Source organism: Neocloeon triangulifer, unplaced genomic scaffold, assembly GCF_031216515.1.
Source record: "Neocloeon triangulifer isolate White Clay Creek 2 clone unplaced genomic scaffold, ASM3121651v1 ptg000017l, whole genome shotgun sequence".
NCBI lineage: Eukaryota > Metazoa > Arthropoda > Insecta > Ephemeroptera > Baetidae > Neocloeon > Neocloeon triangulifer.
In genome coordinates, this window is record NW_026775559.1 from 4,831,177 (window position 1) to 4,850,978 (window position 19,802).

The 19,802-nt window shown below is 33.6% G+C and overlaps 2 protein-coding genes across 9 annotated transcripts in view; both read left to right on the forward strand.

Annotated features, from left to right (window-relative positions):
- Positions 1 to 281, forward strand: part of LOC132203133 (liprin-beta-1) — a 33,059-nt gene extending 32,778 nt beyond the window's left edge. For all 8 annotated transcript variants that reach the window (XM_059630663.1, XM_059630662.1, XM_059630656.1 and 5 more), the window contains one exon: positions 29 to 281. In XM_059630663.1, coding sequence (XP_059486646.1) covers positions 29 to 55 — 27 coding nt within the window. In that variant the 3' untranslated portion in view covers positions 56 to 281. The remainder of the gene's footprint in view (positions 1 to 28) is intronic.
- Positions 282 to 652: 371 nt separating this feature from the next.
- LOC132203567 (uncharacterized) lies at positions 653 to 19,647 on the forward strand. Its single transcript, XM_059631429.1, has 4 exons — positions 653 to 792; positions 8,000 to 8,169; positions 14,313 to 14,598; positions 19,134 to 19,647. The coding sequence occupies exons 2-4, from the start codon at positions 8,056 to 8,058 to the stop codon at positions 19,355 to 19,357; spliced, it is 624 nt and encodes a 207-aa protein (XP_059487412.1). The 5' UTR covers positions 653 to 792; positions 8,000 to 8,055; the 3' UTR covers positions 19,358 to 19,647.
- The last annotated feature ends 155 nt before the right edge of the window (positions 19,648 to 19,802 follow it).

Here is a 19,802-nt window from a genome sequence, read left to right on the forward strand (position 1 = left end):
TAAAGTTTTATTGCTTAATATGTTTCAGGGTTCTGACAGGATGAGTTACGTGTAAATCAAAATTTACAACTGTAAAGAAAATATTTATGACTGCCATGGATACCTATTCACCATTGCCACTTTGAATTGACAATATTTACTATGGCATCTTAATTGGAGATAATAAAAATATTAACATGTTAACCTTTTCACTCATTTAACTTCCATGTTAACCGTGTTTTGGATGAAATACAATAAAAAACGAAATTCATATTTTCTGACAGCATCAGCATAACATTGAACACGCAATAGTTTCTATCAATATGTCACCCATGTCAACTTTTATTTATTTGGTAGAATTAATTTGAGATAAGATAAATGAAAAAAATTCTTTATTATTTCTTAGCGATTTCAATTACAAAGTTCTATTTTTAATAAAAATCTTGAGCTATTTTTTTTATATTTTTAAATTATCACTTATCTGTTACATTTTTATTCTAAATCAATAATATTTTAGATCAATTTAGTTCCTAATGTTATTGCACTTCTAAATTTTCTTGTTAGTGGATAGTTGCTGTGTGTATGGTTTTGTCTATGATTATTTCGCTGCTTGCTTTACGCGCGGCAGAAATAACCAAGCAGGCAGCGGGAGTAGAGTAGGGATGCAGGTAGTGTCAGCGCTGTGTTGTTTTTCAACGTCCTTCTCGTTTCACGCTCAGTCTTCATTCAGTCCTACGCCTTGCTGGAGCAAATTTAAGCCACCCCACACCACAGTCGCAAACTACCACTCAAGATATCAAAGCATATCTTGATGTAAGTAAAATAATTCATTATGACTTTAGTAACATTTTATTGTAAAATATATTTCCTTTGATATAAATGTCGCTCATACTTTAGAATTTTTTCTATTGAATGAATTTCTAACTTCTCATCTTTAATTATTTTCTTCATTTAAATAATTTAAAAATTAATCAGCGAGAAACTGTGCCCTACAAAATATAACTAACTATGTGTCGCAAATTATCTTTCATATTTTTCTCGTCTCCTGATCTGCGGTCATTTTTTAGGGAATCGAGCCAACTTTATATCACTTTTTTGCTGAGGTTGTCGGCATCAATAAAATTTAGGCCGGGGTTAGATTTGTAGACGTGCGTGGCTTTGCCAACGAAAAGCGGCGCGCACACACACGCATAGTCCTGCATTATTTGTTATTTGTTTTGGATAAAAGACCGTTCCTCTCGTTATTAGTATTCCTGCGAGCTGCGCGAGACCGAATGCCCACAATCGCCGGCCATGACCTAAGACTCGCGATCGAGCAACGCACACCGTCCATTCCAATTAACATTTTTCTAGTCGCCAGCACAATTTAGACGAGGTTTGCCTCTAAAATCTTTGAGATGAGAGCAGCCGGTCGAGAGTAAAAACGACCTTGCCTGTCACGGTGAGGGCTGCTTGAGTTTCATTCGCCAAGTTGGCCCAGTTAAATTTGAATCTCAAAATTGAAATATGTATTTTGCAATGAACTGAAATAGTATTTGTAAAATATTTTTATCGTGAGAGATTTTATTGATTAATGATATGCAAGAAATTTTACTCGTCCAAGCAAATTCAAAAAATTAAAAACTAAAATTTTATATTCATAATAAGTTAATACCTACCTGCACTGTCGTTAACGCCTTTTGCAAAGTAAATAATTGCTATATTAGCAAGAAGAACAATCAGATGTTTCAAGATTGGTATCGATTGGTATTATGTATTGTCAGCAGACTTTATAATTTTTTTGCAATAATTTTTGAATTTTTTTTCCACAATTAAAATTTTTAACATTTTATGCATATTTTTCACACCTTTTTCACAATTTAATGCATTAAAATTTCTTTTATATTTTGACAATACATTTTAACGTTCAGCACTGTTTTTTTCCCTAGCTAATATTATCCTTATTTTATTTTTTTTTTTAATTTGCATTTTTTACAATATTTTTTTTTTCAATATTCATCTGACAGTAATTTTTAGAAAATTTGCCAATCGATTTCAGTCAAAACATTGCATTTGAGTGAATGGAAAATTTAAAATTTCTTTTAAAAATTTTTACTTTTAAATATAATAGCTGATGTCAGAGATCAACATGCAAACATTTGATCATACGCAAACTCAAAGCAGACGAAAGTCGCTGGCTTTTCTTCGCATAAATAACTATTTGTCTGATACTGGAGGGAATTCATCAATCATTGCACTCGTCCACATTCCATTTGGTAGTATAGCGGTGACTTGCGTTCTTCGAAGGTGTGGTAGAACCTCTATAGTGCCCATACGGGTCAAAAGCGGTAACCCTTTTTGGACATAGCGAAGTATAGAAAATTTAATTAACTGTTTTACTCTTCACCACTTTGCCGATCATTGCACCTTGATAAATATCTCAATTTTTTTTTTGTAAATCTTAAGTGTTAAGTTTAGTATTTAATAGGGATGTATAAAATAATAGATTGCGCAATGTTTGAATTTTTACTTCAGCAGCAAAATTATTATAATTATTTGTAGTTTTTGGTCCAAATTTTAGTAAAAATTTGCATGATTAAGATTCTTTCATTTTTCAATTAAAGTTAAAAATGAAGAGGATGATTGAATTTTTTAATGGAAACGATTGAGAAAAAAATTATTTTTTTTGTAATCTTTCTTCTTGATATTTTTGCATAATTCAAAAAAGGGTTTTTAATTTTAATTTTTTTTTTTTTAACATTTTAATTGAATTAATTGTGAGCTCTTAAGCTTCCAATTTTTAAACCTCCTCATCGTTTTAGACGCAAAATAAATCAGCGGCAACGCCGTAATTTTTTATTCACATTAAAGTCACCTAGCAGGTTTTGCATTCTTGGCGGACTCTTTACAAGAAGGCATTCAGCATTCTTGTCTGGAATTGAAAATGCACTTTTGTCTCTTATCTTTTTTCCGTCTGGAAGATACAATTATAAACAACTTTTGTCACTCTCTCACGGTCACTGTGTCGCCGCTTTTTGAGTATAAAAAGCAATATAGGCGCTCCAAGGGATAATTTGGCAGTTTCTGGAACATCCTATTCCGCGGACTGTAGCTCCTTTTTAATGGCAGAAAAATAACAAAATGCTTCTTTTAGCGGTTCCGGTCGTAAAGATATCAATCACACACAAACACAGGGAGCGAGAGTATAAGCCCGGCGGCGGCCAGATAAAATAAAATTGCACGCGCGGTGTAATTATGCAAGCCATCATATAAAAAGAAGCTAGAGATTTAAACCTGAGACAAGAAGACGCGTGATGGGTGTTGCAGCAAGAGAAGGTTAAGGTTTCACAAATCACACAAAGCGTCAGAGATTCACAGAGGTGATCGTAATCCAATGCAAAAACCGTGAAGTGTTTTGAATCTTCTTTATTAAGGATGCGTGAAAACGTGCAATTATCTTCAGTCAAATTTTATGATTTTTAATAATGGTATTTTTCTTTTATTTGTTAAAATATTGCAATTTGAACTCTATGGGATTTTTTAGAAGTTAAAATTTAAATAATTAATAATCTAAAAGTGTCACATACATATTATTCCTTTTTTATGCCAATACTTTTCAGTTTTTAATTCTTATTATTGAAATAATTTAAAATTTGGTAATTAACTAATATAATATTCTTCCTACAAAACAAAGGTGTATATCAGAGAAAACAAAAATGCCAAAGTACAAATATATATATATATATATATATATATATATATATATATATTCACAATGATAAGCATAGCCTTTCTGTTAAATATGATACATAATTATCAAAATGATGATTAAATCATTCAATTCAATAATTTCATTCGTTAAGTGCGGTAAGAAAAAATAAATTTATGTTTTGACAGTTTAATACCATTTTTGATAATTTGAGTAAAAAGTATGACTTAAAGATAACCGGATATTACTTATGTTTTTATGGGCCGACGTAAGGATGCGTGAAACTATTTGCTTTTTCTTCTGCTGGCATCGAAAAGCGTTTTTTTTTTTGCAGGTTTAAGAATAACAAAAAATTGTGCAGACGAAATCGAAAGCGACACACACGAGTCCATTCAGACGGCTGGCCATTAAACACGAGCGCGCGCCAGAATTCTCCTTCGTCATCTCGATAAATGTCAATTTGCAAACGCAGGGACTTTCATCCTTTCAAAGCGCGCTTTGTTTGCCGGAGAGAGTTATTTGTTGTGTCGCACGGAATTAATTTCGATTGCTTAAATTTAGTGCTGTGGGAAAATGACGTTCGATTTGAATTGCAAAGAAAATGTTTGCAGCTGAACAACTGTGGCGTGTCAACACAAAAAGAGCGTGTACCGAGTCTGAAAAAGAAGGTCGGAAAAGGCTATGAACATTAGTGCCAACTGCCATTGTTTGCGTTGCAGCGGGTGTTTGTTTGCGGCGACACCAAAAGTGTGACTCCATGGGCATTTTAACTTTTGAGTGCCTAAAGTTTCATTGGGGTTTAAGGAGCTTCTCAAGGAAAACGTTTTATGACAAACACAAAAAGGCAATGGTAATTTGTTTCTTTACAAAAATAAAGCTCCTGCTTTTTTGATTTCAAATATTTTTTAACGTGTTTATTGTGTCTTTTTTTTCAAGACGAGTTATTAAGAGTAAAAATTATTTTCGAATTCAATAAATGAGCCTTGCTGTGATTTTAATTACAGTATTATGGTTTGTGCGTATCTTTGCAGTGATTTTATTCCACCTGATTTTAACTAGTGACATTATTTCGATCATTTAGATATAAAATATTATTTCTAAATTTTAGAACAGTAAGATATAATTACTTAATTTAAAGAACTGACAGATTCTTAGCAGACAAATTTTTTTCCATAAAAAAGACTGGTCATAGAAAAATTAAATTATGGAGTTATGCTTTAAATTTAAAAACGTATATAGCCGTGAAAAATTCTTTCTTGTAGTTTAAATCAGTGCAAGATCTTTTGTGAAATAAAGCAATTTTCTTGTCTTTACATGAGATGCCCTAGATGTAAAGTAAAACACCAAAAATGAAATCAAACTGCCCCCAAGAAATAAGTCACGTAGATTTCTATTGATAAAACATTTTGAGTTTCCCTTCTATCAGATAACTCGCAGGCAAAACATGAAAGTTCACTGTGCGTATCCCGCGGCCCAGTTCGACCTCCATTTTCAAACACCTTCGATCATCTTTGATGAGATTTCAAAGACTCCATCACTTAACTAAATGTCAAATTAATTTGCCACAGAAGTGCCAATTTAATTTACCGTTTAAAATTTTCCATATCATCGCATGTTTGGAAATTTGCTGAGGACAGGTGGTGTAAGTTGATTTTCTATGCTGGCGAGGCTGCACGCAAGTTATCATTATTAGAAAAAGGCAAGGTCCGAAAACTGTTAGGATGCATGTAAGATTAATCGATAATAACCGCCTTGTATGGAAAAAAAATTAAAAGAAAATTACATATTGAGCGGGTATGAAAATATTGAGGTCGTCGTTTGAAGGCGAGCCGAGTTGTCTTGGGTTCGTTCAACTTTTTCAAGAGGCGACCTTCATTTTCCGCTGTGCGCGGAAGTGAAAAAAGGTAACTTTACTTTCTGCGACTACAGTCAGTGTATATAAGAAACTTGCAAGATGAAGGCGCCACACACCAACGTGACCTTTCCAATTTGCACGCTTGGTTAGCGTCGATGCGTGAAATTATTCGGTGCTTACGTAATGAGGTGATGAGCTACAGTCCAATCACTCCAATCATAGACACCAGTTCTAAATTCGGCGCTGTTTTTATACTTGGATTCAAAAAGAATCAACAATGCATTCTACAAAAATTAAAGAAAATACGTATATTAAATTATTATTTTTTTCTTTCTCAATATTTACATAATTCTAAAACAAATGTACAAAATATTTTATAAATTAAATCAAGCCTATACAAAAATATCGTCAATATTTAATAATAAATAATTTTTTTGTTTTTGTTTTGTATGATTAATTGAATTAATTTTAACAATTTTCTTCTGTTCAAAAAATAAATATGGGGATCAGTATATTTTATTTATGTTAAAGCAAAAAATTTAAATTATATATCACTACTTTAAATTTATAAATATCAAGAAATGCTCAAACATTTGCAAAATGCGTTTAATACTGAAATGCATCTCAATGTCATGTTTTTTTTTTTTTAAATAATGAATTATAAATCTTCATATTTTATACATTTATTTTATTTGTATATAAGTTGCTGAGATTTAAATCTGTAAGCCGTCGTTATTTATATCCATACAGTGCATGGGTCAGGTGTCAGGTGCAATGAACTTGCTTCCTCGCTGCAATAAATCCTAGACTTTTTCTAGCTGCACCCAACTTATTATGCGTGCAGCTGCTGTGCAGAGAAAATATGTTTAATAATTGCCTTTCGCGGCCGCGCTTGATCGGAATTAATTGTGTTCTGGCGTCATTAACCATAAAACTATAATAAGAGGAGAACGCGTGTGCCTAATAGATAATCACCATAAATATAAGGAGAGCGAAACTAGGCAAGCCATTAAATCAAGCCGAGAGAGTCGCGGGGCGAAAAAGCGCAGCAGATTTTCAAGGTGACGCCGCGACCAAGAGGGAATTATAAATTTGCTTATGAAACGAACAAGCGAGTGGTCAACGCGTCTTATAGAGAGGGAACGCGCGTGAGTGCATTTCTTAATCGGGATTGCACTTTGGCGTCCCTAGCCAGTCGCCTTGTTCCATTAGCACAGTTTGTAATTCAGTACAGCACTCGCACTCAGCAGAGGATACGTGGGTGAATCACTTTTTCATCCATATTTTTTTATGGTCATACAAAAATTAAACAAATTAACACAAATATACTTTCAAATTATACAAAAAGAGTTAAAATTTTAGAATATAATTTTATTAAATTTTATTTATTCAAATTTTGTTAAAAAAAATATTATTTATATATAAAACGTTTTGGTATCATAATATAAGTTAAGTTACTATTAATTTATTACAAATATTTAAAATAAATTCAACAACCACTCAAATATCTAATTAACTGGATAAAAAAAAAATTATCTTTACCACGAGTTGTCTCGATAAAAATTATTCGACTTTATCGTTAGTTAACGTTTCATTTAAATTATCATCATTGTGCATTAATTAAACTTAAATATGTAAATGCACTAAATTGTATCTCTGCCTTTGTCTACCTCAAGAAAACTAAGATCAAAGGGAAATAACAATGTAATTTATCACAAAAAATGTACTTTTCCTCTGGATATTATTTTTATCAACTACTAGATGGCAAAAACTGTGATCAGTGACCATTTCAACAAATCAAAGTCAACCTAGGGCTCATTGCAGCAGAGAGGGGATTAGATTTGAAAGTTTTTGCTAGTGGTGCTTCCTTTGCCCATCAATTCATGTTTCCCTAGAATTGTTTTTATTTTAATTAAAATTTATTTTTGTGTTGACGCCAGGCCAGAAGTTCAACTTTTTGCGTCGTTGTTGACATACGGTTGAAATTAACAGTGTCGCGCTGATCACACGCGTCACAAGGTGCAAAAGAACCGCTAGTTGATGGAGACGAACTCGTTCGGAATGCGAAATTATACGTTCAGTCTCAAGAGGGAAAGAATTAATAAAGTTGTTTAAAGAAGTAGGAAGATGATTAGCGAGATTATTTATAAACGATGTGTTGATCGCACAGCTACCGCGCGCCTTTTGAGAAAAAAAATTGCTACCTGAATTAACGCTATTTTTTTTCTTCGTATAATGTTATGTGCATTTTGAAGAATAAATATTCAATTTGCCCCTCCTTTTTGATGTAGACGATAAAAAGGCTGAAAAATTATCGAAGTAATAATTCTCGACAGGATCTGCAGAGAGAAACTTTAAAAGAAAAAGAAAGACCGCAGATTGAACGCTCGTTCAAGTCTCTCCTTTTTGTTCCACTTGCATGTGAAATCGAAGTTATTCAAACAAGTTAATGATTTCTCTTGGCGTATTTTTTACAGAAGCTTCTTTTGAAGGAGGAGGACAAGGAATGCACTGTGCCTGAAAGCTGATCAGCATGGTGTTGGTTTCAGCAGCTGCAGTTTCCAGCTTCTTCCTTGCGACCGCGGCTTTCTTCCGCGGATTCACCGACCCGACCACCACGCGACGACCCTTCAGGCCGGCAGTGCCAGTGAGTAAAATCGTTTCAGCTCAAATTTCAATAAAAAAAATTTAAAAATTGAAGAAAACTTTTTTGTATGTCGTTTTTAACAAACTTGAGGTAAATTTCATGAAAAATCTAAACCTCTCTTTGGAAAAATGAAACATAAAGGATGGCAGAAGAAGCTATCGGAATTTTAGAGAAATAAATTTAGAGAATAAACGATATTCTGCAATTTTCAATGATAATAAATTCCCGATTTTATTTCTAAATTTTTTTTTTTTTTAAATATTGCCCTCATTAGTATTTTTAGCAGGTTGCATTTTTAGGTCTCTTGCCATTTAATTAAGTTCCTCAAGGTTTAGCCCGGTATGATTTATTCATAAATTTATTTGTTAAGGAATTTAAAAAAGAACCGCACAATTAAATTTTTATCAAATTTGCTGTTTTTGCAACGCAAAAGAACTGGATTTTTTTGAATTGCAAATTTAGAACAGAGCTGGTTTTGAAATATTTTTAACAGCCGAAAATTTCCTTTTAAGAAAAGAAACTCAAAATTTGAGCCAAATGAGATAAACGTGATTGATGAGATTCACTGCTAAAAAGGGAAGAGGAACACGTTTTTCTTTTTATGACTTTTTGTATCAAGGTCACGGCAGCTGCGATTTATGGTGTTCATTTAAAAAAGGGCATCTTCTTATTTGCCGTTTTTTTTTTACTCAGCGGCAGATGAGAGAATATTTCCAGGAGAAAACCTCGTTCGGCTGCTTTTTAATTAATGCTTTACAAAACACACTCTTGATTAAAAAAATGTGGGCCCAGTACTATCAGGTTCATCTACTTCTGCGGCTAGTTTAGAAACGACGCACATTTTCTCGGCTTGATTGCTGCGAGAGAGGACGATTTTCACAAAAGTCAGTCATTAGCGTTGGATCGCCCAGAGACAAAACTCGCTAAACAACCTCCTGTAAATTTTTAATTTTAAAATATATTTTCTACTCCAACCCACGAGTGTGCAATTATTTGGCTCATTGATTGCGAAAGGACGTGAGTGAATTGTGCTCTGTTAAATTTTTCTTGGCCTTCAGCTCTGCAGATCGAGATTGATAAACTTCATAATTATCGCGTTGTTACAGTTCGACGCTCAATGATAAGTTCTTGGTTGTTGTTTAGCCTCAACCGGAAGGATGCTCAAGCAAAAAGCATGAGAACTTGAGTAAAGAAATGGTATAATAATTCTAGTATTTAACTTTTTATCTTGAACATCGGTAGCAATAAAATTACGAAAATTGCACTGAATTACACTTTGATGGTCACATTGTTTGTTTTTCTCAGTTGTTTTTACTTCAATGGAAAAAAAGGAGATGCAAGAAAATTGGCTAGTTGAGTTTATCCACATTAAATGATTTAAAAATGGGAACTTTTTCCGCTACAATAAATTCACATAGATTGCTTCTTATTAAAAAATTTAAATTTAATTTTCACAAACAAGTTATTTGGCACTAAATTTTGCTGTTCTAATTTTTTGATGTAATTTTATGTATATTTAAATTAAAAAAAATAGCATCACATAGAAGTCATAAAAAAAAACAGATTAAATACATTTTTTACATTAAGAATCCGTGACAACTCTCTTTCAAATTTAACTTGTAATTTTAATATGATATAAGTGATTGAACTTTTAAAATTTTATGGATCGATTTAATTGCCATCAATTTCGATCTTTAAAATAAAAGCCAACCATGACCTTGTTAACTAAAAATTGTAGCATTCAAGTTATTAGAAATTTTAGTAAAATTTATATCTGCTAAAAGCTTCCCAAAGAAATTGTGTACATCCCGCATTTTATGTTCTAACTTTTCTTCGTAGACTTTTACCCATAGAAAATTATGTTCTATTCCTCCTTGACTGGGAGATATAAAAATATTCCCATAAAAACCATGAAGCCTAATCAACGAGCCATTTAGCCTTGTTTTGTTTCCTAACAGTAAATTGGATCCCGATTTTCACTTGACTTTCCATCGCGATAAAAAAATAATCCGGCGTCGAGAAAGACTCGCGAACGGCGGAAGTGCGATGGCAAAGAAGATACGCACAGGAATCTCATGGAAATTTAGTGTCATTGGAAAAAAAGTGGAAATAAATCATGCACGGCGACGCCTCGGAGGTAATGACACCTCATTCATAATATCCGCCGCCGCGTATTAGCGCAAAGGCCGCGGAGTATTATTGTTATTGTTGATTTCGGATGAAAGTCTTTGTTGATCGCCGTGACTCTTTGACCTATCGGCGCGCACAATATTTTATCAGCATCGAAAGTACGATCGCATTAAACGCACCCGGCAAGGTTCCACCGTTGAAAGTCGCTTTTTCAATTTAGGGGTCACACCATAGCTACCGATTTTGAGCATTGAGAATTGTTCTCTCTTGAAAACGGGGAAGTGAAATAATAATCCTCTCGTCCTTTTTTTTCCTCCCACAATTTCAACCAGGAAATACGCCCTGGCAATATTTTTGCATTTTTATTCGTTTTCAATGCTACTTCTGCAACAAAATTTTATTGCTAGGGATTTATATTTATTCCCTCTCTGTTTGAATTTTATTATTTTTTATTAAATAATTCACTCTCCCGCAACTATTTTTCTCCGGCTTTTACGGTAGGCTTTTGCATTTATGATAATAACACGGTAGAAAGAAAGAAAGAAAAGGAACTTACCTTGAGAGGTCACTTTGATATAATACGATGAATAATGTATCTCATTTGAGTTATTTTTTATACAAGAGAGATCAGATTGCAACGGAATTAACCATAGCTAACTTTATAATTCATTCAGTACGCATATTTCAACCAACACCCAGTACTGTTTTGCATTGTTAAGAATGTCAGGCCACACAATTCATTCTATATTGGTTTCATTCATTGAGGTTTTGTTGACAATAAAATGCTGAAATGTTTTGAACAATAATTAAATAATTTTATAATTTCATAAAAAAGATGTTATGAAAGTTTCATTAGTTGTAACATTAAACATATTTTAACCATTTTAAAGTTCAAAACCAGAAAAATTAATACATTAAATAGCTCTTTTTCTTGCATTGCTAAAATAATACATAATTATTGCATCCCAAATAATTTTGTTTGCTTGTATTTCTTATAAAATATATAAATTAATCGATATCCTCACACCTAGCCCATTACATTAATTGAATTCAGATATTAAGTTAATAATTAGTATAATTAACAAATATCAGAAAAAATAATTTTAGGCTCTTGTTTATGGAATGTTGAATTAAAACTGTGCTTACTTAGTTTGCTTGTCTCAATAAGTTAGCTTGCTGAAAGTCGACTAAACCTGTGATTTTAAACGATGAAGCCAAAGATTGTGATTTTTTTCTAAAGCTATAATACTTTTTGTAATTTTTTTCCAGCGGAAATTTATTGTAAGCTCGAGTGCATTGAATTAATTATTTAATTTCACGCTTTAATATTTCATCCGCAATAAGAAACAGAATCGATCGCGTCGGCACTTGTCTCTCTCATCTTTAACAGCAGGGAACTCTAAAACAAAGCCGGGTGATTTCATGCAAATCAATATTAATGACACGCAGCGTCTCTTCGTCCACATTCAAATAATAAACGCACACATTAATAATTTGTAACCATTGTCTACCTAACAAGTCTCGCCACTTTCATGTTCATCACATCGCCGAATTCAATTTTATCAACTCCTCATTCGACAAGGATGAGGAAGAAAAAAAATAACGCATCTTCCTTTTGCCATTTTGAATGAGTCAAAACCGCCGCGGCAAGGAAGAAAATAGGCGAGCGGATAATGATGCACGTGCGAGACAAACAAAGAGGACTTAGGAAAATTGCTTCTTCTGATAAACAGCAGTATGTAATCTGGTTGACTCAAAATTTTAGCACTCAAGCCAGGTAGGAATGTTTCCAAGGTTAGTTGAGACGACGCGGACGCGACTCGTCGCGAAGCTGTTTTGCGGGCGAATTACAAGCAAGCGAAAAACTGGCTGTGAGAGGCGCCGGCCGCTCACCAGGAAGTGTTGTTTACGTTGTTGTTTCACCCTCATGTGACTTAATTGAAGGAATATTTGAACACACTCGAGGAAATATTTGGATGATAATTTCTAACGCGTGCAAATCAAGCTAAAAGAAATTGCAAACATCAGAAGTTTACACTGTTAATTGATGCGGCCACGACTTCCATGTCAAAAAAAGGATGAAATTAGTTAAATTAGTTTCATTTCCGTGAGTTTACGGCTTCGAAATTTTACAATCCAGAAATAATTTAGTCAACGAGGTTTGATTATTGTAAAAATATTTCTTTAGCCGCACGAGACACAATTTTTGGATGAAATGGAGCGTGAAGGTCGCAACAACCACATCGTAAATTTGATTAATTTAGTATAATAAAAGTAAATTTTGAACAATCATCCTTGTTGAACGTGTTGGCTTTATTGAAACAAAAAATAAACAGATTTTTGTGTATTGTTAAGACAAAAATATTTTGGGCGCCACAAAGCGTTTGACTGGGAATACTTTTTTTTCGTTATTAGTTTGGACTTTTCTCAGTCAAACGTCAATTGATGGAAAAATATTACTTTGCAATTAAAAAATTAATTATTTGTCTGACTGAAATAATTGACGATAATTTATACATTAAGCGAGTTTTTATACTTTTACCTTGTACCATACGGAATACGGAGTCATCAATTTCTCACTTGAAGATAGCGGAATATAGAATTCTTTCTTCTGCTATCTCTTCCTATATGCATCATTTCCCTGATAATGAGATAATGAACGGTTTCTGTGTTCGTTGTAATGAAACCCAAGCAACACAATCCAACTCTAATTAGACACACGTGAATTTTCAATTTCGAGAGGGTGGGCATACTTTCAGGAAATTAAAAAATAATAAGCACTCGAGTGTATAAATTGCACTCACATTTTTTTCGCAACAATAATAATTAACCGCGAAATAACCACTATGCTGAAATAATAACGCCAGGCATGATGTCATAGCCTGTAATCGTTGGGCACATTAGGATAATTAGTCAATTGGCGAGAGGGCGTGAATCGCTTTGAATAAACAATTTGAAACCCGGAAAAAAATTCAATTCACATTACTGCGTTTCCTCTCAGCTTGCGTATGTATATATTTTTCTTCAGGGCGTATTGTGCGCATACTTTAAAATAAATGTTGATGTTTTCTCTTAAGACGGGATAAATATTTTTTTCGCAGCATCCAACTTCGGCATTGACCTTCGCCTTGCTTGACGTGCATCGGTTAAAAAGGGCACGAAGATGGACGGAATGAAACAATAATTAGCCTGGCGAACGCGTAGAAACTCCAAGTTCCCAAAACATCTCGCAGTTTGTTTTCCTCCTTTTTTTTATAAATAATTAATTCACCACAATGCTTATCGTCTTCTCCGCACGCAACTTTGCACAATCGTAGGATTTAGAAATCCATTGTTGTTCGCAGTCTATTAAGCGTGCATGCTGGGAATTATGGATTTAAAATTGAAATTTTAATTGTGGTGTACATACGTGAGACACAGCACGCAGCGCTAGATGGGAAGTGAGAAAAGATAAGTCGTGGGGTAAATGTGAGCTTTATGAGTGATGATAAAAATGCGTACGTGAAAAAGGCATTGTTTGCACTTCGGTCTGGTTTACTGATGAGGTGCGCAGACGGAAAAATGATCGCAATTACTATCAGGGCTGAGAGAGCTATTGCTTCCTCTGACGTAAAAGTAATTTGATATACACCAATGGCAAAGCCCTGAAAAGGGTCAAATGGGAACGTTCGAGAAATGCGATTCAATCATATACAAACTGTCTTGAAGTTAAGCTGCCGTTTCCTCTAGGCAATTCGACCGGGCATTTCAAGTTCATCTTAAAAATTTTCAATTGGGATTTTCTCGTGAAAGATTTTCATTTTTAATTTAAATTTATTATTGTCTTAAATTATTCATTTAAATTTTCTCTGCATGGGAGTTAAAAAAAACGTGTGCATATATCTCATTGTCTCAACCTCAATACATTACTTAAAATTTTTTCTTCATTTTAATTTTTGTTATTTAATCTATTTTAATTTATTTATATTTGCAATTTAATTATTTTTTAAATTTAAAATCGCGTATTTTTATAGTTGAACCTGAGATTTGGAGCGCCGCCACCGGCGCCAACGGTCGACCACCTTGATGAGGAAGCGTCAAACCACAATACGATTCCGTCCTCGTCGGACACGCTAATAAGCAGTAATGGGCACCAACACATACACCACACGGTCGGACACCACGACGGCAACCTGTTTCCGTCCCGATTGGACAACATCGACATGGACCGGATTCTGACCAACCGCCGCTTAGTTCACAACTACGTCGGCTGCATGGTGAACCAAAAGCCGTGCACAGCCGAGGGCAAAGAATTCAAAAGTGAGTATACTTAAGTCTGTGTTTAAAATTTTTATGCAGACAGAGATTAATTTGAATACAGGAGGTGCACGCATGGGGGCCCATACTTTGTCCGAAATCTAAAAGTCCCGACTCGAGAGATGGGAAAATAGAAATTAATATTGAATTAAAATGTATAAAATCGAAAAACATTATCACCCAAAATCATATTTTTTTTATAAATTAATTTTTATCTCACCCATTTGAGTAAATAGAAACCTATTTTCACCTAAAAAAATCAATTATAAGATCATCTTGAATCAACTATTTCAAGATATAAATTTTCACCTGAAAACACTTAAATTATTTCAGAAAAATTGCATTTTGAAAAATTTTCACCTAATACCAGCCAAAATAAAAAATCAATTCCTATCTTCCATAAATAAACGCTTATTTCGCAAAAAGTATCACCCATTTTTCCTAGAACTAGTTTAGAAATTTTAAAAATTGAATTTCCTAAAAAAATTATTATTTTTAAATTCTGCAAACCGCTTGGCAGAAATCATAATTTTTGAACTTGCATTTCATTGTATTTTATTTTTAACTTTGAGACAAATAATTATCAAATGAAAAAATATCAGACATTCCATTTTTAGGCAAAGTGTGGCGACACCTCGCATGCATATTTCTTGGATCACGTAAGAGGCCAAATGATTTTCTTTGATGCGCAATTTCTTAACCTGAGACCCGAGACGGTGATTAATTTCAAGGCGCCGTTTCCGAAATCGAAAACCAGATGTGTGGCACATCAACGGTCAACGCTGAATTTTCTTCCGGCGCGCATAGAGAAACTTGTTTTGGTCGGAATTATTTGCGTTGTGTGCGTCAATAATGACCGCCACGCGGTGCGGTCAGTGGGGGCACAAGCCAAAGTCAAGTACACGCAAAATGTGCGTCTCGATTGGCTCAATTATTGGGTTGTAATGTGAGGTCAGCGGCGATGAAAACTGGACTGAGTGATAGTTTTTTGCATGCGCTGAGGAAATTTCACTAGCCAGAGAGGGGCCCTGACTTAGGATTCAGCTGATGGAGTTGTTAAAGAACCGCAATCATTAGTTCTGTAATTTGGCTACCGTCGAAGGTTTTTGACTTTTTGCCCTGATTGTATAACGCGTTTCGCAAAACAGGAGCAAATTAAGTTAGGCTTTTTGCTGCCAAATACTCAGAAAGCAGCCAATCCCAAAAATATATCCTGGAAATAGTAAATTTGACAACTGTATGACATAAAAATTGAAAAAAAAAACTTTTTCTTGGACTTTAAATCTGGGAAGAATTAAAATTGGTAAATTGCTACAAAATGTAAGAAAGTTATTTAAATTTTTTATTTTTCTTTTCTTTATTAGTACTGGTACATGAAATGTAAAAAAAAAAATACAGAAAAAATGCGACTGTTGTTGGAAATTTAGTGGGGAAAACTTGCAAAAATTTACTTAAAGCTCAAAGATTAGTAAAATTTTCTACACCATCACTAACTTTGAATGATTTTTTTTAAGGCTAGATTTATTTAATAATCTAAAGTAGAAAAATAAAACAAAACCACTGCGAAAAATGTGTTTTTATCTACTTTTTCTCTCTACCTGAATCGTTGATTTCAGTGTCAAAAGTTTGCATTTTAAGTAAGTAAAATTGCGAAGAAAAAATACAAGAGATGCTTGAGAATAACCAACAGCGAGGCGTCTCCTTTCACAATTAAAATATCTCTCGCCCATTTTAATTGCTTTTTATTTTACTCTTCCGCGGCCATAAAAGGCCGCAAATAGGCTCAGTTTTACTTCTGCGGCCGAGACGACAAAAAACTCGTCTCGCAAAGTTTTGGGCAGTGAAATCTGTTTATGATTATTTGCGTTCGGCAGCTTTGATGATTTGCTACTCTCTCTGATAGTCAGATGAGATCCGATGGCGCCACGCTATGAGCTGGCGAATTAGTTGTTGGCCTCGGATGGCAATGATTATTACCATACAGCCGAAAAAATCTATCGCCACGCTGCATGGATTGCAAATTTTTTGCCTTGATTCGAGATTTTAATTTGCTCAAGCTTTATTATGTAGTAATTGCGTGCAGATAAAAAAGAATGCAAAAATAACTTTCGAGCGTGTGCGAGCTTCAAGAGCAAAGCAAAGCTAAAAGCTATTTGAATTTTACTACGGCTTGCGTACGTGAATATGTGGCCTCTACTCTTTCGTTATGTTATTTTATCCACGACCCGTTTGTTCGCGCAGAGGTGACAGAAAGACAATGCTAAATAAGCCAAATATTGATCGAGTGATTTCGCAAAATCTCAACTTGCAGGCGTGAAAAAGGCGTGAAGCGCGCGAAATTCACATAAAACAATACCTGTATATTTACTTTACTATTTAAAACATTATTTTCTTTGGTAAAAAATACTTTTTATTTGGAACAAATATTGAATTTTATTATCCTAGTAAAATGTACAAGATCTAAAAATTAAAAAAAAAAATTATAATTAAATTATTATTTTTGTAACACAAATTTTGGAAATCATTTTAATGAAAAAAATTAATTATGATAATACAATACAATTACTAATGAATTGGAAGTTAAATTTCAATTCCTCGTGATAGTAATTGCTTTGTTTTTTTCTTTAAAAAAATTCAATCTTCATAGAAAAGACTTCCTACAAGTTAAATTGGGCGTAATAATTGGCAAATTATTTTACGGTTGAATATTGAAGTTCCTTCCTGGAACTAGTCGCTCATTTTTGATAATTTTTGGCCCACAGTTGGTGCGGTCGTCGTGACTGCAGCTCAAATCGCCACTCATTTTCGGTGCGAACCTCTCTCGCTATATGCGTGGCCGCAGAGCAAAGCCAGCTAGGTGAAGGTCGCCTGTGCTGCCCGCGCTCACAAATGTTAATAATGCAATATGTACGCTATGCAAATTGCTTATTAAAACGTGTGTTTTAATCAAATTATTTTCTTTAACCACTGAAGCCTTAATAGAAGTATGAAACCATGGTTTAAAGCGGTTTATAGAATACTCATTAATTATTCTTTTTTTTTCATACTAGACATTAACTATTTTTAAAATTCAGATTTGTATCTAAAATAATATTGCCCTTTTGGATTCAATTACTTCAACTAGCTCTTGTTTTCTTCAATAAAGCAAACCTTTCATTTTATCATCCCATTTAAATTTTCCTTTTTCTGTTATACAAAAGTAAGAAAAAAAATCTTCATAAGTATAAATTATGTGAATCATCACCATTACGTATATTTATGCACAAAAACAACACATGAAAGGGAAAACGGACGAGATCGAGAGCTCAGTCAGTGACCTAGAAATGAGACAGCGTTGTTTCTTTTTTCCAGACGACTTGTATTTTTATTGAGGACAAAATTGTACGAGAATATCGCATTACCAGACGATTTATCATTCTAATGCTGCAATTGGCCGAGAATATAGCATGTATGTGAACTCCCTCTCGTTACACAGACCATTACGTAAAACGACGCCACTTCAAGTCAACAAAACACACATGTAGGCCGGACAGGCCATTCTGATCGCCCGGTGTGTTAGTGGAATAAACGCGCTCTCCGCCCTTGAACCAGTATTTAATTAGTTATCCATTAGGCGAACTGAACTCTGCGTAAAAGAACTCGTTAATTATCGTTTCCAGCAGCTCAACCATAATTATACTGAATAGATCTGTGCGAGATTCTGCCGATTCTCGCCATTTTCCCAGGCCTGTTTGCTTTTCAGGCGGTGCGAAACTATAAGTGGAAAAATGCTTTATTTACATTTTAACGGCCGCTCGACCTTGCTTTTATAATCTAAATAATCGGATGCTAATCTCAATCAGTTTTGCCGCATCATCATCGCTTGGAGGAAAATTTGTAAAAGCAGGAGTTTATATAAAATAAATAATGATAATAAAAATTACGCCTTCCACGCAAACGGTCATGTCCAGTGCACGGTTGTTTCAGTGTATAGAGTCTGGTTCATAATATTTTTTCTTCAATTAAAATAGTGATTTTTTGAAAAATAAAAAAGATTTAAATTGTTCTAGTCTTGGTTTTTTTTTTAAATTTATGATATTTGATATATATTAGGAATTAATAAAGTTTATAAAAATTCATATTTTTTTTGTTTTACTTAAAACAAATTTATTTAATACCATAACAATAACTTTAAATGTTTTCTTACAAATACATGACTGTTAACCGTATTTAAATCATGGTTATAAAATCAAAATAAATTCACAAAGTGCAAATTATTTTATAATCAAAAACTTTACAAGTGATCTGTCTGTCTTAAATCTCTTAGTTGCCTCTTTATATATGCAATGTGAAATAATAATATTAAATTCTCCAATATGATGTAAATGATTAATGCTGAAAATAGCCAAATAATCTTCTGTCAAAAGTATGGAATTTTTTAAAAAAAAATCTCCTTTTTTATAAAAAAAAAAAAGTTTCGTTATGTACAAAATACAACTAAATAAAATTAAATTCTGAAAAGTTCAAAATGATGAAAAATAAAAATATCATTTTTACAGGATCTCTGCCGGACGTGTTGCTGACCGAGTGCTCCAAGTGCAGTGTGCAGATGCAGCGCAACATAGAGCATATGGTGCACGTACTGCAGAAGGAGTACCCGCTGGAATGGAAGCAACTGGTCAAGCACTACGACCCTGACGGCAGTTACCGCAAAAGATATACGCAGTACCTGCTGCACATCGACGGACAGGAAGAGAGCCGCTCGACCACAACGCCCGCCTAGAGGTGTCGCCCGTCCCGACCGGACGCACGCACCTGAGGCACGTTTTTTCTATTTATTGTTAAGAAGATGAGAAATTGAAGAAAAAGAAATGAACAAGCTGGTTTTGTGCAAAAATGTGGTTTGTGTACATAGACTGATTCTTTGTAATGCAATATTTTTATTTTAAACTGACGTGTATTAATTCTCTCTTCTCGAGAGGAAAAAAAATGTGTCAAATTTCTTGTCTCTTTATTAGTGTTTTACTTTTTTAAGGATATTGTGAAGGAGAATAAAGATTTCTTAAATAAAAAAATTTCAATGTATTTTTATTTTTTATAAAATAATTGAAAATAATAATATATCAATGAGAGGGAAATTTAAGTGTTGCTATAATTTTCTGCAACAGGTAAGATAATATTAATAAACAATAAATAAAATAATGTTCAAGGAAAATTAATTGGACCAT